Source organism: Propithecus coquereli, unplaced genomic scaffold (genome assembly GCF_000956105.1).
Source record: "Propithecus coquereli isolate 6110/MARCELLA unplaced genomic scaffold, Pcoq_1.0 Scaffold515, whole genome shotgun sequence".
In the NCBI taxonomy this organism is placed as follows: Eukaryota; Metazoa; Chordata; class Mammalia; order Primates; family Indriidae; genus Propithecus; species Propithecus coquereli.
The window spans coordinates 1,138,493-1,162,596 of record NW_012151008.1 but is presented as its reverse complement, the minus strand read 5'-3'; the positions used below and the strand labels follow the sequence as shown (position 1 = coordinate 1,162,596).

The 24,104-nt window shown below is 55.4% G+C and overlaps 3 protein-coding genes across 3 annotated transcripts in view; 1 reads left to right on the top strand and 2 right to left on the bottom strand.

Moving 5' to 3' along the window:
* Positions 1 to 906: 906 nt before the first annotated feature.
* Positions 907 to 6,994, bottom strand: P3H4 (prolyl 3-hydroxylase family member 4 (non-enzymatic)). The gene is made up of 8 exons (XM_012656712.1): positions 6,237 to 6,994; positions 5,909 to 6,061; positions 5,659 to 5,830; positions 4,920 to 5,048; positions 3,890 to 4,035; positions 3,206 to 3,289; positions 1,352 to 1,496; positions 907 to 1,038 (listed from the first exon to the last, which is right to left on the bottom strand). The coding sequence occupies exons 1-8, from the start codon at positions 6,714 to 6,716 to the stop codon at positions 1,016 to 1,018; spliced, it is 1,332 nt and encodes a 443-aa protein (XP_012512166.1). The 5' UTR covers positions 6,717 to 6,994; the 3' UTR covers positions 907 to 1,015.
* Positions 6,995 to 7,772: 778 nt separating this feature from the next.
* FKBP10 (FK506 binding protein 10, 65 kDa) lies at positions 7,773 to 15,099 on the top strand. The gene is made up of 10 exons (XM_012656711.1): positions 7,773 to 8,050; positions 10,131 to 10,276; positions 10,617 to 10,806; positions 10,927 to 11,072; positions 11,428 to 11,617; positions 11,835 to 11,980; positions 12,597 to 12,789; positions 13,254 to 13,396; positions 13,563 to 13,726; positions 14,139 to 15,099. The coding sequence occupies exons 1-10, from the start codon at positions 7,806 to 7,808 to the stop codon at positions 14,322 to 14,324; spliced, it is 1,749 nt and encodes a 582-aa protein (XP_012512165.1). The 5' UTR covers positions 7,773 to 7,805; the 3' UTR covers positions 14,325 to 15,099.
* A 2,031-nt stretch (positions 15,100 to 17,130) lies between these two features.
* Positions 17,131 to 24,104, bottom strand: part of NT5C3B (5'-nucleotidase, cytosolic IIIB) — a 10,348-nt gene continuing 3,374 nt past the window's right edge. The window contains exons 5-9 of the mRNA XM_012656710.1: positions 22,729 to 22,814; positions 21,732 to 21,821; positions 19,644 to 19,806; positions 18,609 to 18,809; positions 17,131 to 17,669 (exon numbers count right to left, since the gene is read on the bottom strand). Of these exons, the coding sequence (XP_012512164.1) occupies positions 17,535 to 17,669; positions 18,609 to 18,809; positions 19,644 to 19,806; positions 21,732 to 21,821; positions 22,729 to 22,814 (675 nt within the window). The 3' untranslated portion in view covers positions 17,131 to 17,534. The remainder of the gene's footprint in view (positions 17,670 to 18,608; positions 18,810 to 19,643; positions 19,807 to 21,731; positions 21,822 to 22,728; positions 22,815 to 24,104) is intronic.

The window sequence follows — 24,104 nt, the reverse complement described above, 5'->3', positions numbered from 1 at the left end:
TCACGGTGTTGGGTGGTAGCTACCAGGCACCATCCTTGCCCCTACACCTCTGAACTCTCTGTCCCCTGGAGCCAATATAAGATTGGGCAAGAGGGGTCTGGCTGTGCCACTGCACCCCAAGAAGTGCCAGGTAATCAAACTACATCCCTAAGGCTCCCCTGGCTGCTGAGCTGGGTCCCCAACCTGACTCTGGAACGGAGGAATGGTCACGGGGGAAGGGCAGGGCACATTTGCTCCGACTCTAAGGAACCTGGGTCAGTAAATGCTGGAAATGTAAATAGCAGGAGGAAACGTCCTTGGCCCCCTCCTCACACTTGCCACATTCCCAGGGAAGTGATGCTGAACTAGGAAAATGCAGGATATCCCATCTTAGAAATCTGAATCCACCATCTTCCCAAGCCTGGGGCGGGCACTGTGTCCTCACGCCCCCTGGCGGCGGGTTTGCAGTCGCACGCTGCACGCGCTCACTCACACAACATCCCCCCAGCGGACCGAGGACCAGCCTGGGTGCCAGACTGGGCCCCTCACCCACTCTACAGTTGAGGGGAGATGGGAGCAGAGGCAGGGAGGGCAGGACCTGTGTCGTCGCAGGCAAGCCCTGGGAGACCGGACCCAGGTGCTGTGTTTATTGCAAACATTTATTGAGCACCTGCTGTCAGGGCACCGGAACGGCTGGACTCCCGGTCCAGTGCTCTTCAGGACCCTGGCTGACTCTCTGCAATAATGTCTGAGACTCCCACCAGCAGCTGGAACCTTCTCCTCCAGGTAGGGATGCAGCAGGGAGGACGACAGACCCCCGTGAGCCCACCTGCCACTTTGTGGTCCAGAGACAGAGAAGAGACAGACAAGACGGGGTGTGGGCAGCAGTGCTCACAGTGGGACAGGACAGGGGCTCAGTCAGCTGTGTCCGTTTCAAGTTTTTAATAAATAGTTCTTCCTGCTGCCCAGGCCGGCGAGGGTGGTGCCATCAGGCTCAGGCTTCCCAAGCTCCTGAGGGGAGAGGGGTGTCCCCTTCTCATGCCAGGTCAGGCTCTGGCTCTAAAAGGAAAGGGGAGAGCACTGGGGTTACCTCCCTCAGCAGGTGTCCAGGTGCTGTCCTGGCAGGAGGTGGGGTGGGCAGGAGTGAGGCTCCCCAGGAACAGGTTTCAGCTGGTCCCAGCTCCAGAGGGGACACTGCACCTCTCCCTTTCCCCAAGCGGGACAGGGGTTGCTGGAAGCTCCTAGAGGAGGGATCCCAGCACCCACACACACATTCTGGGCTCTGAAGTGCAGTGGGTGGATCCATCTGTCCCCAGCCTCCATCCCAAACTGCATCCCTCCCCCACCCCCATCCAGGACCCACGTTACTGACCAGCCTCAGCCTCGTCACCCTTGGCATCTGGCTCCTGCCACCAGTCAGCATAGATGCCCTCCTCATAGTCACCTTCCCCCTCAAACTCGATGTCGGATGGGGCATCCTTGGGCTGCGTGGGCAGTTCTGTCTCCTCCAGCTCCATCTAGAACAGCCCCAGTGTTGAGTGAGAAACGAGGTCAGGGTAGGCCCAAGCCCAGAAGGGCTGGCTCCCTTCCTGGCCAAGGGGACTCCTACTCACCCCTCAGCCCCCAAAGCGTCTTCTTCCCTAGTCTTAAGGTCTAATGAGAATGTTTTAAGGATTTCTCCTGCCAAGGTCCTACTGCCAAACTGCCCCTTCCCTGAACGGATGCATGGTGCTTCACCTGCAGAGATCTGGTGTTAGCACGAACATTGCCCCCTCCACAGTCCCATCTCGTAGGCATAAACACCCTGGTGACAATACTGCTGCTTCACGCATAACGTTTGCTCATACTGTTGCCCTGCCAGCAACGCCTCTACTCCCCTGTGCACGAGTAGCTAGTTTTGTCTCCCTCACTGGACCGTGAGCCGCTTGGGAAAGGGACTGTGCCTTTCGCAACTAACCCCAGCCCCAAGCTCGGTGTCTGGCAAACAGCAGGCCACAAGTGACAGTCATCAAGATGGCTACCACTCACTGAGCACCTTCTATGTGCTAGCTCTAGATGAAGTGCTTTACATACTTGATGTCACTTAATTCTCACCGCAACGGTGTGAGATGGGCATGATTCTCCCCATTCAATGGGGAGAGGTGATGGATGAAGAAACAGAAGTTTGAGAGGCCACCTAAGGCTTGCGTGGAGGCTACCCACCTGGTAGGTGGTGCAGCCAGGTATGGCTAGCACCTAAGCCTGGGTGCAGACAGCGTGGACCCTGCCCATGTTTGATGAGCAGGGGTGTGTGAGCAAAGGAGGGGATGAATAAATAACCACTGAGCACAACACCAAGGAGACATTCAGGCTGTCAAACCCTCATTCGAAATCAATGTAATGCACTACGGTCCTTCCTTCCTGGCATCCAGTATTCGTTCAGTCATTTATTCGCTGCTTCATTCAAACTCAGTTCTGAGCAGGGAGCAGGAGCTCTGTGTAGGTGTCGTGTTACCAGCTGGGAGTAACCTGGTCCCCTGTCTTAGACCACAATCCTCCAGGGGACTGGCTGGAGAAGGGGCCCAGGAGATGGACCAGGGCTGCAAACAACCCCAGGTCCAGGCCACAGGTGGCCAAGGAGGAATGGAGGGTCAGAGTTCACACTGCGAGCCCAGAAGAGAGAGGCAGGGCATGCAGCAAGGGCTTCCTGGAGGAGGCGCCATCTGAACTGACCTGGGAGAAGCAGGACTGGGACATGTACAGAACACTGAGGTAGGGAAGAGAAGGGAAGCTGCAGAAAAGGGACAAGGACAGGCCGAGTACAGTGGCTCGCACCTGTAATCCTAGATTTCTGGGAGGCAGAGGCGGGAGGATCGCTTCGGCCCAGGAGTTTGAGACCAGCCTGAACAAGAGTGAGACCCTGTCTCTATAAAAATAGAAAAATTAGCCAGGCGTGGCGGTGGTGCCTGTAGTCCCAGCTACCCAGGAGGCTGAGGCAGGAGGATTGCTTGAGCCCAGGAGTTGGAGGTTGCAATGAGCTGTGATGACACCATTGTACTCTAGCCTGGGTGACAGACTGAGACCCTGTCTCGAAAAAAAAAAAAAAAAAGGGCAGGGGACAAGGACATCCTCACCTGCTTCACTGCAGCTAACTGCTGGGGACTGGGACTGAACTCTGGCACGTGTAGTGGCCCCAGGAAAAGGCCCAAGGACCCCATCACAGCCCTGGAGGGCAGGGGCCACTCACCTCGTCGTCTGACTGCAGGTACATGTGGGTGAACTCCAGCAGCTCCCGCAGCTCGGAGGTCTGGTTGTGGTAGAGCCTGGCTTCCTGGAAGGGGTGTGGGGCATGACTGAGCCGACTCTGCTGCCAGATGGCAGGGAGCCAGGGCTCCTAGGATCTGGGCCCACTGGCCCTCTTCCAGCTCAAGGACCAGGGAACAGATATCAGCTCACGTGCTGATTGAATAATCATAGATGCTTGGAGCGCTGGGTTAAGGAGGATTCTGAGGGTTCAGTGGGAAAGAGTGCCTCAATTGATTAGCAACGTCTGCCACTGACAAGGAAAGTGGGAGTGGCACCATGTGCCCCGTATTTGCCAGCCTTGCCCTAGACTCCAAGGGGTTTCCTCAGTTGGTCAGGCTAGGGGGGCCCTGGGGAAGAGGGCCAAAGGCCAGCAGTGAGGGTGATAAAGGTGGGCAGGAAGGCAGGCCGGAACGGACACATATTTTGGTACCTCCCACATCTAGATGTCCCCATTTTGCAGGTGAGGCAACAGATTGACGTCCCCAGGACCACACAGCTGTCAGGCTGGACTTTAAACCCAGGACTCTAACCACAACCCACATTCTTTCTTTCCACTTCCCCTCCTGCCTTCCGAGGAAGCCAGGAGATTTTTTTTACAAACTGCACGCCAGCGAGTGGTACCCACCTCCCGGGGCTGGAAGTCCTCCTCTTCCAGGCCCCAGCGAGCCCGGTGGAAGCGGTAATACACCAGGTTCTGCTGCATGACACTGTCCTTGGGGTCGAAGAGCATGTAGCTGGCGGCGCTGCGGGCGGCCTGGCGCACGTCATTCACTGCGGCAGGGCAGGGTGAGGAGCAGCCCCTTCAGAGTCCACCCTAGCCCACCCCAACCCCAGCTCCCCGCTCAGCCCAGTGCTCCTGCTGCCAGCCTCCTCCCAGAATGCCTGCTGGGCTCCGTACCCCACTCAAGAATAATGCAAACTAGCATGAGATGGGTACTTACCATGTGCCAGGCCACTTATGGCATCCCATTTTACAGACAAGAAATCTGAGACGTGGAGAGGTTAGATAAATTGCTCCAATTTACACAGCTGGAGCATGGTGGCACTGGGGAATTGGAGGACCTCAGCCTCTCTGCTATCTGCCTGCACCCATGAGGGGTCTCCCGGCCCCTTGGTTCTCAGCCCCTACACTCCAGCTCAGGTCCTGTCTGAATCTCGGCATCTCTGTGTTGCCAGAACCCTAGATGTTCTCTACCCTGCCCCAGTCTATGCCAGGATCTCTCGCAAGTGAGGAGAGCCACAAGTCCTGGTGCTTTTTATCAGTCCTGTGACTAATGGCCCTTTGGCCTCTGTGAGCCTCAGTTTCCTCATCTGAAAAATGGGTCCAGTAATGTCAGCTGCATGGTCTTGGTGAGCGGATCTAGTGAGAAAAAGGGCCTTGTAACCTGGCAAGTGCTTTGCAGCTGTTGGCTCTCCAGTCATTTGCCCGAGATGCTCTAACTCTCTGAGACCACCCTCTGTTCCCACTCACAAGCCTCTCACCTGCCCCAGTCCCCCAGGGGTCCTTCCCCATCTGCCCACGACCTCTGGTGTTTCCTCCCACCACCCAGGGGCCTCGGTTCTCAGGGCTGGCTCCCCACGACTCTGGGAGGCTCCCAGTGCAGCCCTCTCCCTCACCCCTTCCTCCCCTGCCCAAGCCCACCCAGGGGGCTCACACTTGTAGTAGGCAAACTGCAGGTAGTGATACATGGTGGCCACAAACTTGTCCACGAAGTAGCCGCCCACATTGGGGGTCAAATTGGTCTCACAGTCCACCTTGCACTGCAAGGACTCTGCAAAGAGATCTAGGGGTGGGCGCGGCAGTGAGGAGCTGGTGGTGTGGCTGAACAGCTCCATCCACTGACGGACTTCAAATCCCAGCTCTGCCTCCTGCGCCTGTTGCCTTGTCCAGAAAACGCATTGCTGTTGCAATCACACGAGAGATAACGCGTGTTTAGGGCATAGGATCTGTGATGCTGAGGAAGATCACTGTGGGCTGGGCTCACTTACCACCCCTCTGCTCAATCCCCAGCCCAAGCCAGAGGGAGCCAGGGCGTTCTGGGAGAACAGCAGGTGGGGTTTGGGGGCGAGACAGAAGCCCAAACAGAGAAGCAAAAGACAGCCGTTTCCTCCCAGGGGGCACCTTTGCTCCTGCAGTGCTCTCTTCCTGGAAGCCTGTGAATCTTAAGCTTTCTAGACCCTTTTGGGATGTCACTGCCTCTCTGCACGGATGCCCAGCACGTTGGACACTCCTGACTGTAGCGCTCTGCACCCAGCATCTCTCTGTGCAGACTGGAGGCTCCCTGAGGGCTGAAATAACACCTTACTCCTGTCCAGCTCCCCAAGACTTCGTAGTGCTCCATAAGAGGGAATGAGTATCTGTGTTAAGGGGCCTTAGGAAGCGGGGCTGGCTACCTGCTATGGCTGGGTAGAAGTCCTTGAAGTCCACCTGCTCGTGGGCCCCTTCACAGCCGGCCAGACACCGGGCAAAGACCGTCAGGTATTCGGCCAGGGCCCGCTCCATGTCCTCGGTGCTGCTGCGGAAATCCCCGCTGTTGTAGAGCTTCACAGCCCGGAGGAACACGGCCTGGGGGGAGCGGGGCAGAGGGAGTCAGAGGGACCCCAACACCTCCCCTGCTCTACAAGCCCTGTCCCTCCACCCCACCTCGTAGGGCTGGGCCTCTAGGTCCGTGAGGGAGTCGTCGGCGACGTCCAGCATCCCCCGGTAGTAGCTGAGATACTTGGCGGTCAGCTCGTGCTTCGGATTCCTCTGGAGGAAGGTGTAGGCCGCGGCCACCGCCTTCTCCAGCCGGTTAGCCTGGTGGGGGCGTGCAGGGAGTGGGTCAGGAGGGCCAGAGCCCGCAGCCCTGAGCGCACGGCGGGCTTCGTGCTCTGGGCGAGGGGCAACGTTCCCCCGACCGGCCGGTGCGGAAACCCGACGCCGCGCCCGAGACAGGCCCGGGGGGCGGGTAGCGCCAGAGGGCAGCGCCCACCTTGAACAGCGCGTAGTGCAGGTACTGGTAGGGCAGGCGGCTCTGGAAGTCGCGCAGCAGCTGGCGCGGCGGGTAGGGCACCTGGAAGGCGGGCAGCGTGCGCTTGCAGCGTCGCAGGCAGGCGGCGCGCTCCAGGACGTGGCCGAAGAGCCACAGCTCGCGGGCCCACTCGTCGCCGTCGCCGCCGCCGCCGTCGGGGCCGGGCGCGGCGCTGGAGGCCGCGGGCGGCGCGGGGCCGCTGCAGTTGGCGTGGCAGAAGGCCTCGCTGTCGCGCAGCAGCCGGTGCAGCCGCAGCGCCGCCTCGAGGTAGCGCGCGCTCTCGCGCCAGCTCTCGCCCTCGTACAGCTCCAGCGCGTGCCCGTAGGCCGTGGCCAGCGGCATCAGGTCCTCGGGCGGGAAGCCCCGGAAGCTGTACTTCTCGTACTGCCCGCCGGCGCTGCCCAGCAGCAGCCACAGCAGCCCCCAAGCCGCGCGACCCATGCCCCCGCCGGCCGGCTCTCCAGAGCTCAGGGCGGCCCGGCCCCGAGGGGCGGGCGGGGGCCGGGGCTGGTGGCGCGCCCGCTGGGTCTTAGCGCCGGACACCGAGGGCGGGACGGCGGGGAAGGGGCCTGGGTCGCGTCCCCCCTTTTTCAGAGGGTCCAGTAGTGTCCTAGGTCCCCTACGTTGGCCCGACCTCCTGCCCTTGGGGGATCTTCCCTTTGGCAGATAGTGGGTGGATAGGGGAACGCTTCACGCCAAAGATGGGGCATCGAGAAAGCCCCTCCCTACACAAAGATAGTGCCCCCCACCTTAAGATCAAGTCGCTGAGGGACGTGCTGCCTCCCTCAACCCTTCCAGGGAGGGTGAAGCCGGGGGACCCGGTCTTCCATCCCAGAGCCCCGCTGCACACTCCAGGTGTCTCCGCCCCCCCCACCCGCCGCCCACGTCGGGAAGCACACACCTGACTGCACCCTGCACGTCTCCCACTGTCGCCACCACCCTCCATCTCCATCCCCGCGTCACGAAGTCCTTCTTGCAGTCTAGCTTTTGCGGGACAAAGCTGCTCTTCCCTGGAGAGACCTTCTCTTGGAGGGCAGTTGGGGGAGGGGGACAAACACTGAGATACCCCTCAGATTCCGGGGCCTCACCACCCAGCCGGAGGGGCCTGGATTTGGGGGTGCCAGCAGAAGCAGCAAGGGATGCCTTAGGCCGGCTTTAGGACCCGGGGGCTCCGGAAAAAGAAGCTGAACTTTTTTTTTTTGGGAGTCCACTCGGACTACTCATCTTTCCCGAACCTCCCTCCCCGGCCAGGCCCCAGGTCTCTCAGCCCCGGTGGAGATGGGGGAGGGGAATCCGGAGCTCTTTGTGGCGCATTGCTCCCACTCCACTGCCCTCAGCCTGGCCCCCTCCTCCCATCCCACTCCAACCCCACACACCCCGCCCGGCCAGCTCAGTCTCCCCAGCCCCCATTCCACGTGGACCAGCCCGGGGCGGGGTGGGAAGGGGGACAGGAAGGGGGGGAGCCTCCTCGGGAGGAGGGGAAAGGAGGCTCGCTCGGCCTCACTGCCTGCAGTCCCAACTCCAGGCACCATGTTCTCCGCTGGGCCCCCCAGCTACACCCTCCTCCGGCTCCCCCTGCTGCAGTTGCTGCTGCTGCTGGTGCAGGCCGTGGGGAGGGGGCTGGGCCGCGCCAGCCCGGCTGGGGGCCCCCTGGAGGATGTGGTCATCGAGAGGTACCACATCCCCAGGGCCTGTCCCCGGGAAGTGCAGATGGGGGACTTTGTGCGGTACCACTACAACGGCACTTTCGAGGATGGCAAGAAGTTTGACTCGAGGTAATGTGTTGGGCGCCCCCAGACTCGCCACTGCCCTTCCCTGAACCCCGGATCTGGGTCCTGTGGTTGCCTTGTTGCCCCTTTTAAGCTCTGTGTCCCAGTACTCACTCGGTGATGCCCTAACCCTAGACAGCACCCCCAGGGGCTCCTGGACATCCATCTCCCCAAGGATGGCCCTCTGCTCCAATTCCGAACCTTCACCTCTCAAATGACCCCAATTTCTTTCACACAAGCTCTCCACGTCCCCCAAAGTACTTGATAATCAAGGTGCCCTGTTTACTTACCATTGCTGTATTTAAGGACAAGGTGGGAGGGGGTGGGGGTGGTCCCTGCTACGTGAGAACTCTGGGTAGCTGGTCATCAGCCTGGGACCCTCTACCTTTCCACCTACCGACTCCCTTCCTGGTTCCATCCCCAGTTTTCAGTGCCTTTGTGTTTAGAGAAGAGGGAATAGAACATTTTTTGGTGGGGGTGGGAATTTTCAGCAGCCAGTGGGCGGGCTTTTATAAAGCTGGTGGACATTATAAGACACTTGGATGGACCCGAGGAGTAGGGCATGGCTTGGTGCAGGGGCCCTGTCTGTCTACGTGTCACCCACTCGGACAGTGCTGCTCTGGGCTCCTCGGAGGGTTTTGTGCCACCCTCTGTGGTTCTCCGCACCCCCACTTCCCACCTCCCACCATTCCAGCTCTACCAGGCCAGTGCCCCAGGCTGCCCATCCTGCCAGCCTTTGGTTTGCACTGTTGTTGGTGTTGGCAGGGCAGGGCTGTGTGCCAGCCTCAGGGGGTAAACCTTGGGTCTCTGAGTTCCTCCTTCTTAGACCCTTCCCCAGACAACACACAAGTCAGCCCACAGGAAATTAGCGGCCAGGAGGCAGGCAGTATATACTGGGTGAGAATACGAACTTCAGAATTCAAAGGATCCAAATCCAGGCTATGACTGCAGACAAGGAATTTCGTCCCTTTAAGCTTCACTTTCTTTATCTAAAAAATGGAGATAAAAACAGCACCCACCTGCTAATGCTGCTGTTAGGACTCAAACAAGATGAATGAAAGTGGGTTTCTCACAGTGCCTGGCAGTCCTTGAGCAGGTTTGATACACATTGGCCTTGACTCTTATGAGAACCATATGCCCTGATGGAATTTAACTTGTAGAAACTTCTGCAGAGCTTGGGCCTTCATAACAGCACTGTGAAGGAAACAGGCCAGACCTAAAACCTGCATCGTGGGCAGAGCCAAGTGCAGGCAGTAGCCAGGAGTACAGCCCTCGTGCGGATTCTGGGACCTGGCTGGGGCCCAGCTTGTGAGTGTTGAGCTTGGAAAACTTTCTTAACCCAAGGCCCACTTCCATCAAAATAAAAAATTTCTGAAAACTGAAAATAAATGAAAAGTGTATTTCCTGGAGAAATAAAAGCCATGGCAATTTTAAAATAGGCCCTTTCAAAATTTGAAGCCATTGCCCATCCCCACCTCTGCCAGCTCTGCTTCCCCGTCCTTTTCTTGGAGAAGTGACAATGCAGTGGCAAAAACTGGGCTTTGGGATTCAGCTGACCACATACCAGCTATGTGACCTTGAGCAAGGCGCTTAGTCTTTCACGTCTCAATTTTTGTCATAAGAAAACCAAAAACAATAATGCCCACCTCACTGGGGAGATGATTAAATAACATAACGAATGTAAAACGCCAAGCATTTAATCCGGCATATAGTAATTGCTTAGTAAATGTTTCTCTGCTTCTCGGTGCTGTACTGACCACTCATTTGCAGTCCACAAATAGTAGCAGGGGCCAGGCCTGTACGCCCCACCCTACCCCCATCCCAGGGGAATAGAAGGCCCTGGCCTCCTAGAGGCGGTCCCCTTTTGTAACAGCCCATCCTCTTAAGATGGGCATCACGGCTGACCTAGGAGGGAGACTTGAAAGACAGGTGAGGAGCGTGTGTGTGCATCTCACCTGTGTACGGGGCGGGGGATCGTGTGTGCGCCTGTGCATGATGCTACCATGGGCAGAGGGAACCATGTGGCTGTGTGAGTCCTCCCCTCTGCACACCTGAGGCCCCCATAACCCATCTGTCCCTCCCCCAGCTATGACCGCAGCACCTTGGTGGCCATCGTGGTGGGCGTGGGGCGCCTCATCACCGGCATGGACCGAGGCCTCATGGGCATGTGTGTCAACGAGCGGCGCCGCCTCATCGTGCCTCCGCACCTGGGCTATGGCAGCATCGGCGTGGGTGAGAAGGGCCGGGCACAGGCTGGGGGTGGAGGAGATCAGGAGGCAGAATCAGGGATCCCAGGGCCAGAAAACTGAAGTGCAGAGACAGGGAGCGACTTGCCCAAAGTCATGCTGCATATGCAGTATGAACGGTGGCAGCTCTGGGACTAGAGTTTCGGTCTCCTGCCACTGGGATGAGAGGAAGGGGAGTGACAGGGCCCCAGGTGGGATCTTGGCTTGGCTGGAAAGGAGAGGAGCTAGGGGTTGGGGGGAGGACGGGCGCAGGACTCTCACACCCTACTCCAACCCCACCCTGGGGTCTGCACTACACACAAGCCCCTGCTGCTGTGCCCTCACAGCGGGGCTCATCCCACCGGACGCCACCCTCTACTTCGACGTGGTCCTGCTGGATGTGTGGAACAAGGCAGACACCGTGCAGGTGAGCATCTTGCTACGCCCGCCCCACTGCCCCCGCATGGTCCAGGACAGCGACTTTGTCCGCTACCACTACAACGGCACTCTGCTGGATGGCACCTCCTTCGACACCAGGTAATAAGGGGCCGGAGGGGAGCCCTGGGGCACTGGGGGCTGTGGCATAGAGAGGGGAAGTCCAGGGCCCACCTGCCTCTCCCGCCTCCAGCAGCACCACCTCCACCTCATTCTCTGCAGCTACAGTCGGGGCGGCACTTATGACACCTACATCGGCTCTGGTTGGCTAATCAAGGGCATGGACCAGGGACTGCTGGGCATGTGTCCTGGAGAGAGAAGGAAGATCATCATTCCTCCATTCCTGGCCTATGGGGAGAAAGGCTATGGTGAGGGCAGGCGGGGACTCAAGGGGGAATTCTCCAGAAGAGGGAAACCAGGGCTCCGCATACAGTTGTTCGGGTTGTGTGCTGCATAGGCGCGTCCATCCAGGGAGGCAAGTCAGGATGAAATCTAGCCCTTGGTGATCATCTCACTAAGAAGAGATGCTTTGTTCTGATTCATGCAAAGGCTCAGGGTGAGCTAGTGGTGGCCCTGTGGGAACCCAGCTCAGGTCTCACAGGAGGGGCAAGAAACCAGGCTGCTGATGGGAGGGAAAGGGCATGGTGCCCACCTAGGCCTTCCTGGGTCAAGGAGCGCAGGTTGCTGCTCACCTGTATGGCTCAAGCCCTATCCCTTCCCCAGGGACTGTGATCCCCCCGCAGGCCTCCCTGGTCTTTCACGTCCTACTCGTTGACATCCACAACCCAAAGGACACTGTCCAGCTAGTGACACTGGAGCTACCCCCGGGCTGTGTCCGGAGAGCCGTGGCCGGGGACTTCATGCGATACCACTATAATGGCTCGCTGATGGACGGCACCCTCTTTGACTCCAGGTTGGCACCCTCTTTGGCCCGCTCTTTGACTCCAGGTCGGGAGGGTCCTGAGGAGGGGGGATGGTGGCTGAGGAAAGGTGGAGGAAGAAGCTGAGGCAGGAAGGAAAATTCCAGGTGCTGGGGTCACCCTGGGCAGCAGGTGGGGGGTCACTCTGAGCTGCCTGGAAGGGGAGGGGACCCTTTGACTCCCTCCCTGGCCTCCCACCTTGTGTTACAGCTACTCCCGCAACCAAACCTACAATACCTATGTCGGGCAGGGTTACATCATCCCGGGCATGGACCAGGGGCTGCAGGGCGCATGCGTAGGGGAGCGCCGGAGAATCACCATCCCGCCCCACCTCGCCTACGGGGAGAATGGAACTGGTAGGGCTGCTCCCTGCTCCTGAGGCCATCACTCCCCCAGCTCCTTCCCGAAACTGCCCATCGTGGCCACCCCCCACACACCCATGGTGGAATTCCAGCCACCACTCTGCCCCTCTCATCCGAGAAACAAGACACGTGTGCAGTTTACATCTGGTCGCCCCACTGATTCCTGCCACACGGACTCCATCCATGTTCTCCAGGGCGGAGAGTGCCCCACTGTCCCCTTCCATGGTGGAGAAGGGCAGCCACCTCCCAGGTTTGGGGACGGAGGGTGGTTGGAAGAACAGGATCAGCATAGCCCTAGGACCCAGCTGTGCTGGGAGCCTCAGTGTCCTTACCTGTAAAATGGGACACATCATAGTGACTGCAGGGTAAGTTACTCAGTTCACAAGGTGATGTGTGGAAAAGAGCTTTCTAACCGGAATGCCCCCTCCCCCGCCCCTCACCCCAACAAGAGTGTATTAGAAGAATTGACTCTGTGGACAAACGTCCTGTGCCATCCTCGTGTGGATCCCCATGGCAGGCAAGGGGTGTCAGGTCTAGGGACCTCCATGGAGACCTCAAGCAGCCTCTCCTAGAGCTCCCAGCTGACCCCACTGCTCCATTCTGGCCTCAGGAGACAAGATCCCTGGCTCTGCCGTGTTGATCTTCAACGTCCACGTCATCGACTTCCACAACCCTGCAGATCCCGTGGAAATCAAGACACTGTCCCGGCCCTCTGAGAGCTGCAATGAGACTGCCAAGCCTGGGGACTTTATTCGATACCACTACAACTGCTCTCTGCTGGACGGCACCCAGCTCTTCTCCTCGTGGGTCCCGGGTGGGGCCAGGGCTGGGCAGCTGGGTGGGCACAGGTGTGGGGAGTCCTCCTAAGGGTACCCCGGACTCCAGCTCCTCCCTGTGCATCCCCGAGCCTCTGAGGGGCACTCAGTCTCTTGCTCCCCTGAGTCTCTATCTCAGAGAGCGTCAGGGAGCCATGAGGACATGGGATTCTTTACTCTGGAGGGGAAGGGACAGAGGGGAAGGCGAAGCCAGCAGCAGGGGAGAGCTGTTGTTTCCATTTTATGGAGGGGACACCAAAGCAGGGAGAGATGAGCCCACGAGGCTGCACTTTAGGGGCAGTGGCAAGATGAAAAGGGAAGCCCATGTCTGCACCGCTGGGCCTCTTTGCTCTGCTGCGTGGCTGGGCACTGGGGAGGACTGGAACTGAGGGCTGGTCCTGGGCCCACCTCTGGGAGAGCAGGCTGCAAACTGGCCATCTGCTCTCCCTCAGGCATGACTACGGGGCACCCCAGGAGGCGACTCTGGGGGCCAACAAGGTGATCCAAGGCCTGGACATAGGTCTGCAGGGCATGTGCGTGGGAGAGAGACGGCAGCTCATCGTGCCCCCGCACCTGGCCCACGGGGAGAGCGGAGGTGAGGGGCCTTGGTGGCTGGTGGCGGGGAGCCAGGGAAGCCTTCAGGATGCTTCTATACCCATCCCACAGCCCACTCTCCAGCCCCGAAAAGGGGAAAGTGAGGCTGGTGGGCTGGAGAGCACACTGTGAAGCCAGGCCTGATGGGGGCCCTTCCCTCCCTCCAGCCCGGGGGGTCCCTGGCAGTGCTGTGCTGCTGTTTGAGGTGGAGCTCGTGTCCCGGGAGGACGGGCTGCCCACAGGCTACCTGTTTGTGTGGCACGAGGACCCTCCTGCGAGCCTGTTTGAAGACATGGACCTCAACAAGGATGGAGAGGTCCCCCTGGAGGAGGTGGGTGAGGTTCAATCCTTATCTCCACGCCCACACACTCACCCCACCCGGGAAGCCACCTGGCGGGGCACGTGTGGCAAGAACAATGCGTGTCCCCCATCCTGCCTGACCACCCCGCCCCTGTGCTGAGTGACATACCTCCGGCCCCTTGTCCCTGCCTTTTCCTTGGCACACATGCAGCCTGTTTCCCTACCAGGGCCATCACTGACTGTGCCCTGCCATGCCCTCCACCCTGGCCCCATCCAGGACCCTAGCACCAGCGCCTGTCCTCTCCCAGTCCTTACTGAATTGGGGGTGGGGGGCAGCTGGGGGAAAAAAAGAAAAGAAACCTTCACCCAGGCCCTTCCCAAGGCCGCCACAGCTGCTCAGCCTCAACTCTCACTGCCCACCCTCCCCTGCCTCCCCCTGCCAGTTCTCCACCTTCATCAAGGCTCAAGTGAATGAGGGCAAAGGTCGCCTTATGCCTGGGCAGGAGCCTGAGAAAACCATAGGGGACATGTTCCAGAACCAGGACCGCAACCAGGACGGCAAGATCACTCTCGAGGAACTCAAGCTGAAGTCAGACGAAGACCAGGAGCCGGTGCATGAGGAGCTCTGAAGGGCAGGGGCCTGGGCCTGGCCCCAGATACAAAGGCCCACTGCTAGGGGGATGTGGCAGTGGGACTGACCTGCTGACAGTCACCCTCCCTCTGCTGGGAAGACGTCTAGGAGCCAGACGTCTAAAAAGTTGTCAGAGGAAACATCTGTAGTCTTCCCGCAGCACAGATCTCTGTTCCATTTTCCTCTTCCAACCCCAAAGTCCTTCCTTGAAAGGAGTTACAAAGCCAGTTTGGGGGCGGTGGGGTCCGAGGTTGGATAGGGCCATTGCTGGCCCCTGGCCCACCCACCCCACATTACTAGACAGGGCTGAGCTCACTTTATTTCCCCAAACTTCCCCTTTATTTGTGCTTCTCCTCGCCATCCCCACCTCCCCAGGAGCATGGATCTGGGCTAGGGGACCCCTCCGGCCCTCCTCCCCAGCCCTGACCGGCTGCCAGGGTAGCTCCCGGAGGGCAGCCCTACCTCACCTGTCTCGTCCGCCCTTCTCAGTTCTCACTTGCCTCTGGTCGGGGCTGAGCTGTCCCTGGGGTGCTGGAGGTCAGGGCTGGACTTCAAGTCACCCTTTTTCCCTAAAGAGGCTCCCTTCTCTAAGGCACCATGAGAATAAGAAAGCGAAGGGTGTGTGTGAGGTAGCCTGCTTAGGTGGGTTTTGGGGCTATGAGATCTTTGGGTTTGGGGCCGAGGGGTGGGAGGGCGGTGGGCAGAGCTCTGCACACTCAGAAAGCTAAACTGGTGTCAGATCCCTCTCATTCGTGCCAAATAAAAGGTAAAACTGAAGGCCTCAGGACGTGGTCTTTTGGAATGGGGTGGACCCAAAGATTGGCGAAGAGGAGGCACCCAGGCTGTTGTCCTGGCCTCGTGAGCACTGGACAGGACCAGGGGCTCCCCCACAGGTTTCCTGCCTCCCCCAGGCCTAACCTGGAGGTTTCATGTGGAAAGGGAGCCCTGGTGTCTCCCAGGGAGGGTGGATGTCCAGAGGAGAGAGGCCTGTAAGGGAGGCGTGGAGGGATGATCCCTGTCCCCAGTTGTCCCAGTTGAATGGGAAAGACAAGGACCCTGGCTTCAAACACAACCTACAAAGCTCAAGGATTAAGTTAAACTGCACAGATCGGATAACACTTTCAGTAGATCATTTCCAATGCTGTGCTGTTCGCACCTCTCCCCTCTCCTGGCATCGGCCATTCCCACCTGCCCATCCCTCTCTCTCCTGCCAGAGGAAAGGTAATTGGGTTCCAATATCCAGAGTCTCGGGGGAGGACTAGCTTCAGTGCCAGCCAGGCCACCTGCCCTCACTTGCCCGACTGGACTCCAGCTGCTGTGACCGAGATGACATGACCTGAGCCTTCTGAGGACGGGGTGGGGACTTAGGAGAAAAAATGATGGGGCAGACCCCACACAGGGGGTGCCAGGGGTGCCCCGCAAGCACCAATTTCTTGCCTGGGATCCCCTAAGAGATGATTGCTCCTCACAGCCAATGCTTGACACTTCCTGGCCCCAAAGCATCCAGAAATCTGTTTGATTGAGGTTCGAACGTGGTTGCCAACTCAGCCTCACGTGGTAACCGCTCCCTCCTCCCCAAATCTAACAGAACAGCCCTGAAGTGAAGCAGAGAAATGCAGCTTGAGGCAGAAGAAAAAGGCACAGGCTTTGGTCAGAAACAATCAAATCCCGGCTCTAGTTCCTACCTGTGGAGTTGGGGCGAGTTATTCATCCTGCCTGAGCCATCTGCAAGCAGGAGGAACTACACCTACTTGTAGGGTCATCGTGAGGATCAACCGGCAGGCATTTAAGTGCCCAGAGCGGCGCCCGGTGCACGCAGGCACCCAGTAGCATTTGTATTACTCCTACTTCAGATCTGCACATACACACGACTTCCCAACCACTAGCCATTCTCCGCAGGGGGTGTGCAAGCTATTTTCTCTAAGAGTGGACAGGCTAAGAAAACATCAGGCTGGGTGTGGTGGCTCATGCCTATAATCCCAGCACTTTGGGAGGCCAAGGCGGGAGGATCTCTTGAGGCCAGGAGTTCAAGACCAGCCTGAGCAACATACCAAGACCCTCTCTCCAAAAAACACAAAAATTAGCCAGGCATGGTGGTGAGAGCTTGTAGTCCCAGCTACTCAGGACACTGAGGCAGGATACCTTGAGCCCAGGAATTCGAGGTTACAGTGAGCTGTGACAACATCACTGTACTCTAGCCTGGGCAACAGATCAAGGCTCTGTTTCTAAAAAAAGAAAGAAAGAAAACACCAGGTCAACTGGCTGTTGTACTTTTTTTTTTTTTCTTCAAAGGCGCCTTAGAGAGAATTCAGCTAGTTCTTGACCCTGCAAGTCAACAGGGAGGAAGGGCAGGAAAGAAACCGTGAGGACTGCCAGCAACGCCGGGCAGTAGTGCACACCTCATTGACACTTCGGCACAGTTTCCATCAGGTCCCTGGTCTCAGCACTCCCTTGTGGGTCATTATCCATTTTAGTGGCCCTGGACCCACGATAGGTGGAGGAGGGACAGCCAAGATCATTGGGAAAATCCACATCCAAATGGATTCCCCTGGGAACCCCTAAAGAGGGGGGGCCCTCAGACAGGGCCGCCCCAGCTCAAACAATCCCAACTCAATTTCAAGTTTGATGGCTCCATCAGAATAAAGTCAAACCATTCCAAGCCAGAATTGCCTTTTTCCAACCACCGCCCCCACCCCCACCCTAAGCAACTGCATTTAGGCTGTGCTTGGACAGGCCCCCAGGCTAATTCCTGGTGGTTTGCAAACTGTGTTCCATAGAGCCTTAGAGGCTTCTCGGAGATTCCTGTGCAGGCTCTGCCTCGCCCTCCCATACTCCCTGAATCGGAATAACTCTGTTTTTTCAGTTTTCTTTATTTCGATCTGTTTCACACATTATATTTATTTGAAGAACAGTATCCCATGTTTAAAAATGTTGAAAAACAGAATCGTTGGACTAGACAATCCTTAGAGCACTAACATGCTGTGGTCCACGGTTCATCGGGAACAGCGCCTGTGCCCCCACCTGGCAGGGCCTCCCTCTAGCCTCCAGTGATGAAGGCACCAGGGGAGAGGAGGAGGAGGGGCAGGAGGGGCATGGAAGGACCCAGTCTTGGAGGCCCTGGACTTTTCTCTGTGCTCACAGAGGAACAGCCTCCCGGAGGTGTCCCCTCCTCGTCTTGGCCGGCAGGGCCTGGCCCGAGCCTGCGCCCTCAGGAGCCCTGTATCTCCATCTGGTCCCCCTGGTGCAGGATGTGCTGCAGCAGCCCATTGACCACGTCCAGCGTCTCGTCCTTCTCCAGCACGATGTCATAGGAGTCCATGTAGCGCTCCCGCCGTTCCTCCACCTGCCCGGGGTGAGGGAAGGAGCCCGAGAGACCCCAAAATGCCCAACCATCCTTGCTTACTCTCAAGCACCCGGGGCTGGGGAGGAGGGCATTCGAGCAGCAACTCCCAGCTCCCTTTAGAGAGCCTGAGGAGTTCAAGGTTACAGGAACCTGCTCATTGGAGACACAGATGGGTGACGGGCAGGGCTGCCACCATTAACCCTTGGGTCAATGTCAAAGGACAGTAACAAGGATCAAAACAAAAAAACAGACGCTGCCTCTAAACCCCCTGGACTGAGTTTCATGCAGCTCAAGCATCCTCGTGGGCTCCAGCACCTGCTGGCTGAGGAGGAAGCGCACTGGCGGCTGCCCAGCTCGTCCTCATACTTTGTGTCCCTTTATAACCACGCTGCTTTCACCTGTCAGTCTCCGGTCTGTTCTTGTTATTTTTCTTCTCTAAATTATAAACCCATGTCCTGAATACAAACATCTCCCAACTCAATCATGCCTTGCAGGTACAATTTAGGAGAGCTGGTAATCAGCCTGTTTCCTAAACTCTACCACCTTGGACAAGCTACTTCACCTCCTTGTCTCAGTTTCCTTATCTGTAAAATGGGGATAATAGTCACTACATCCAAGAGTTGTTGTAAGACTTCAATCAATTAATATCTGTGAGATGCTGAGAACAAGGCCTGACACAGGGAATGCTCTGTAAATTTAGGCCGGGATCAAGTGCCTGGCACGATCCTCTCTCTGAACTCCTGTGTCAGGCCATGTGGTGAGCACACAGCCGTCATCACTGGGTGTCTGTTTCCTATGAGATTATGCGCTCTGAGAGAATGTGGCTTGTGTCTTACCTCTGAACCCGTGATGCTCTACACAGTGTGCAGCACATAGAAGGTGTTCAGAAGCATTGATAACAGGAATGCAAAGAGAAGACAGCCCTGGTTCCCTCCCTACCTTGTCATTTAGGAAGCCGATCTTGAGAATGTTCTGTACACCAGGAACCCCATCAGCCATCGTGAGGTCCCCCATGGAGTCTCCAAGCAGGATGATGTTGTTTTTGCCCTGCAGCTGCTGGAAGTAACTGGAGTTCTCGCACACGGAGCTGTTCTTGTTGTACGTGTGTATGAGCTGGCCCTTAAAGCCCTGTAGGAAACCCTAAAGAATCAAGACAAGAGACAGACAGAAGGGCTATAGGGACACATGTGGCACCAGTTTTCCAATGTCTCTGTCACAGAGGAAAGGGAATTTGGAAAGCTATAGATAATGCCAAAACTTGACTGTTGCCTAAATCAGAGGTCAGCAAACTCGGGCCCATGGGCCAGATCTGGCCTGTTTTTAAAAATAAAGTTTTATGGCTACACTCATTTGTCTGCATATTGCCTATGGCTGCTTTTCTGTGCCATGATGGCCAAGTTGAGCAGTTGTAACAGAGACTATTTAGCTCACCAAGCCTAAAATATCTACTTCCTGGCCTTTTACAGGAAAAGTTTGTAACTCCTGGTTTAAACTAACAGGAGCCATCAAATACTGTTGATCATCTGTTTTGGTAGAAGCATGAAGTTTGTGACGTCAATGCTGTTTAGGTCACATGTGTGCTCATGCTCAGCTGCGGGCCACATCCTAATCACAGGTCAATGGGATGAAAATTCCAGTCATCGGTTTTATGGGGAAAAAATCGGAATGTGGGTGAATCGGAGTAGCCCACTCTGGCTCTAGAAAAACAAGTCAAAGTCCAAGCCCTTCAGGACCCAGGATGGCACATGACCCATGGCAGTGGCATGGGGTTAGCTGACCCATAAACTAGGTACCCCATGGCAGAGAGATGACTGTCAGACAAATACCGAAGAGAGGGTCCTTTGAAAGTAACCCATAAATAATTGCAACTGCCTGAGGGCAAAGGGCCAAGCTGGGTTCACGTACAGGGTCAAATGCCCTGACTGGCGGTCCCCACCCCACTTCCTTCCCCAGCCCAAGTGAGAGTTAGCTCACATCTTCATTAAAATCCATGTAGTTAGACACGATGTGGATGTTGGGGTGGAATACTTTCATCTGCCGGATAATTTCCTCCAGGATATCGCCAATGCCCGCCGAAAAGATGAAAAGGGGAATGTTGTTATGGTAGAGTGTGTTGAAGAACGTCTTGTATCCCTCCCTGAAAAGAGAGGAAGGAATTTTGAAGTGGCACTGCCTCTGCTCCTGCTCTTTGTTTTCTACTTGGGTTACATGATTTAAAATTTGGCCAGCTGTGGTGGCTCATGCCTGTAATCCCAACACTTTGGGAAGCCGAGCGGGAAAGATCCCTTGAGGCCAGGAGTTCGAGGCCGCAGTGAGCTAGGATTGCGCCACTGCACTCTAGCCTGGGAGACAGAGTGAGACCCCATCTCTAAAAATAAATAAATAAAATAAAATATTTCTTTTAGGCCGGGCGCGGTGGCTCACGCCTGTAATCCTAGCACTCTGGGAGGCTGAGGCGGGCGGATTGTTTGAGCTCAGGAGTTCGAAACCAGCCTGAGCAAGAGCAAGACCCCGTCTCTACTAAAAATAGAAAGAAATTAATCGGACAACTAAAAATATATAGAAAAAAATTAGCCGGGCATGGTGGCGCATGCCTGTAGTCCCAGCTACTCGGGAGGCTGAGGCAGCAAAATTGCTTGAGCCCCGGAGTTTGAGATTGCTGTGAGCTAGGCTGACACCACGGCATTCACTCTAGCCCGGGCAAAAGAGTGAGACTCTGTCTCAAAAAAAAAAAAAAATTTCTTTTAAAAAATATTTTAAATTGAGCATACAACATATTCAATAAGTGGTTGAAGTGTACTAATCCTGAGTTCAGCTCAGTTAATTTTGCAATATGTATACACCCATGTATAATTAACCAGCTCAAGCTTCTCTCATGGTCCTTCCCAGTCAATACCATCCCTCCCAATTTTGACTTCCTATTGCCATTGATTAGCTTTGCCTGTCCTTGAACTTCATATAAATGGACTCATACAGAATGTACTCTTTTGTGTCTGGCTTATTTTGTTCAATATAATGTCTGTGCGGTTTATCCATGTTTTGCATTCAATGAGCAGTTCGGTCTTTGTCACTGCTACATTCCATCAGTGTTATTCCATCATAAAAATATGCCACAATTTATCTATCTACTTTCCTCTTGATAGACAATTGGGATGTTTCCAGATTTTAGCTATTTTTGCTACCAGGGAACACCCTGCCCATGTCTTAGATGGTGGCTATATGCACTCATTTCTCTTTGGTATACACCTAGGAGAGGGATGGAAGGTAGGCGTATGTTTTCTGCAAATGTTCATACAACCAGGCAGCTAATGTTCATACAACCTGGGCACCTTCACTGAGGGACACCCCACCCCCACCCAGCACTTACTGGGCTAGCACAGGTCTCTTCTCTCTTGGCTTTTCCGGAGCCAGCAAAGCAATCTCACAAATTAGGATGCACAATCCTTTTTTTTTTTTTCCTTTAGAAACAGAGTCTCACTCTGTTGTCCGGGCTAGAGTGCTGTGGCATCAGCCTAGTTCACAGCAACCTCAAACTCCTGGGCTCAAGCAATCCTCCCTCCTCGGCCCCCAAAGTGCTAGGATTACAGGCGTGAGCCTCCTTGCCCAGCCAGAATGCACAATCCTGAGGGAATGCACCTCTGTCGGCTCTTCCCTCTGAGTCCCCACCCCTCGTCCAGGAAAGAAAGCCCCAGCAGACAGGGCAGCTCAGTGAAAGCTACCAATGACCGAGGGTCCCAGCATAGCCAACTCCCATGTCTGGATAAAGAACATCAGTCACCAGAGGGACCCAAAAGTCTTTCGCCATTGTGAAAAATGAGCTAGACTTTGCTCTAGACAATGAAGCCCCATTCATTTCACACTATATCCACTATCAGCCGTTTCCCAGCAAGGGTAGGAAATCCTGTAAAAGAAGAGTAAAAACAAGATCTTCTTCCTATCAGTTGCTCGTGTTGCCATGTTTCTCCAGGCAACTAACTTCTCTCCATTCTCCCCCAGCCTCCTTTTTGTAAGCAAAACAGTTTCAAATAGTTACATAAATGTTTTCCAGAGCAAGAAGCTTACCTGAGCATTGCATTGGACTCTCTAACCACTTGGGCTATCTGAAACTTCTGAATCTTCTGCTGACACAGGAGATTGTGCGCTTTGGTCCACCTAGAAACAGACACCCAAATTCAAATTGGTCAGGTGAGCAAAGTGTCCTTCCCCTTTATAGAACAAAGTCCCCTTTGACAGCATGGACGATGAAGGCCTCATCCTTCTCCACAGAGCCATTCCTAAAGGACACTAGCTGTCCTTAAAAGGAAGAGGTGAGAAAGCGACACCAGAGAGGCAAGAGTGGATGGCTGAAGTCAAAGCTCTCATGAATCCCTTCCTCCATGACCACACATGCTGGAGAGATGGGCTCTGCCAGTGATGCTGGTTTCTACAGGAGGGTTGCTAAGGTTTGAACGTGTCCCCCAAAGTTCGCAGGTTGGAAACTTGATCCCCAATGCAGAGGTGTGGAGAAGTGGGGCCTAATGGGAGGTGTCCAGGTCATGGGGGCACTGTCCTCATAAATGGATTAATGCTATTATCGTGGGAGTGGGTTCCTTAGAAAAGGAAAAGTTCAGCCCCCCTTCTCTCTCTGCCTTTCTACAACGGGATAACGCAGCAAGAAGGCCATTACCAAATGGCAGCCTCTTGATATTGGACTTCTCAGCTTCCAGAACCATAAGCCAAAGAACTGCTGTTCATTGCAAATTACCCAGTCTGAAGCAGTCTATTACAGCAGCAAAAAACCCTCAACCCTAAATGACAAGGGTCATTTCCCCACAGCACTTATCCTCCAAACCAAGGGGTTTCTAACTGACCCCACGGATTCTCTGAGGGACTCGACTCCAGCAGCAGCCACAGCAGCCCCAGGCGTGTCTGCGCAGTTTGTTCTCACAGCTGGGCTAACGGCATCGGGCTAAGTAAGCCCTCAGTGAGGTAAGGGAGCCCATCATCTCCTCAAAGCTCTGGGAAAACCCACCCTTCCTGTCCACCCCGGGCCCAGGAGCATTTCCGCACCGTCACTTACCACTCCACCATGTGAGGCAACTTCTCCTTGATGGTCCGCTGGGGGTCAATCTCAATGGGGTAATAGTGGCGAAGGAGCGCCGAGAGCTGGGACGTCCACAGGAGGGGAAAAGCCGTTAGTCCCCATCAAGTTTTCCCCAGCAAAGTCCTACAACTTAGCGTAAGAAAAAAATCACCCAGAAGATGCAACTTCACATAAAATTGTTAGTTTTCTCAAAGTTTGCATTTGGGGACACATCATTTACAACAATGGTCCCCAACCTTTTTGGCACCAGGGTCCAGTTTCATAGAAGGAAATTTTTCCATGGCCCACGGTGATGCGAGCAATGGTGAGCAGCTGTATCGGCTGTAAAAACAGACCAAGCGTCACTCACTCACCCGCTGCTCACCTCTTGCTGTGTGGCCCGGTTCCTAATTTCATGGAACACGATTTTTCCAAGGGCAGGTGGTGAGGGGCTCAGGCAGTGTTTCTCGGCCCGGTTCTGGGGTTGGGGACCACAGACCACAGATTTACAAGATTCTAGCTCCTTCTCTCTTACCATCTTCCAACACAATTGCTCACGACACTTGCATTTACTTATTTGGTAAAGTCCAGGAGCACCTGGAGCCACAGAGCTGGTCATTCCTTTGCACTCACCCTGAGAGAGTGAGGTCTAAGACTGAGCAATATAAGAAGTTTTCACTTTCAGGTAAAAGGGAACTAAGTTTTTTTATTTAAAAACTTTTAGTGCTCACTTGCCTTTTTTTTTTTCATTGAGACAGAGTCTCACTCTGTTACCCTGGGTAGAGTGCAGTGGCGTCATTGTAGCTCACTGAAAGCTCCAACTCCTGGGCTCTAAGCAATCTTTCTGCCTCAGCCTCCCAGGTAGCTGGGACTACAGGAACACGCCACCAGACCTGGCTAATTTTTCTATTTTTTGTAAAGACAGGGTCTCACTCTTGCTCTGGCTGGTCTCAAACTCCTGACCTTGGCCTCCCAGAGTACCAGGATTATAGGCGCAAGCCACCGAGCCCAGCAGTTGCTTTTTTGTTTTTTTGGGTTTTTTTGCTGTTATTAATTAGCTTAGTCATCAGGGCTTCAAGAGTAAAAACTGATTAATGCTGTTTCCCAAAATGTGGTATGCTTTCTCAGGTGGTAGACAAGATGATTTTAGGGCATACATGGATAAACACTTTTCACTTCAGTAGTTTCAGATTCATTTCATCATACATTAGAAAAAGAAAACTAGCATATCAAACTCATGCTTTCATAAAGATTGTTTCTTTATAAGTTAATTACATTCAGGTTTTTAAAAGCAGACCAATCTAAAGAAAGATAGTTAATAGGCCAGGCGCAGTGGCTCACGCCTGTAATCCTAGCATTCTGGGAGGCCCAGG

What these genes read in the sequence shown, in the direction of transcription:
- P3H4 (XM_012656712.1), bottom strand. Translation starts at nt 6,716, where the DNA reads ATGGGTCGCGCGGCTTGGGGGCTGCTGTGGCTGCTGCTGGGCAGCGCC. An exon ending in CTTCTACCCAGCCATAGCAG is followed by an intron (nt 5,049 to 5,658) that starts GTAGCCAGCCCC and finishes GCCCACCCCTAG; the next exon opens with ATCTCTTTGCAGAGTCCTTG. An exon ending in GCAGTTTGCCTACTACAAGT is followed by an intron (nt 4,036 to 4,919) that starts GTGAGCCCCCTG and finishes GCCCTGCCGCAG; the next exon opens with TGAATGACGTGCGCCAGGCC.
- FKBP10 (XM_012656711.1), top strand. Translation starts at nt 7,806, where the DNA reads ATGTTCTCCGCTGGGCCCCCCAGCTACACCCTCCTCCGGCTCCCCCTG. An exon ending in GGCACCTCCTTCGACACCAG is followed by an intron (nt 10,807 to 10,926) that starts GTAATAAGGGGC and finishes CATTCTCTGCAG; the next exon opens with CTACAGTCGGGGCGGCACTT. An exon ending in GAGAGGTCCCCCTGGAGGAG is followed by an intron (nt 13,727 to 14,138) that starts GTGGGTGAGGTT and finishes TCCCCCTGCCAG; the next exon opens with TTCTCCACCTTCATCAAGGC.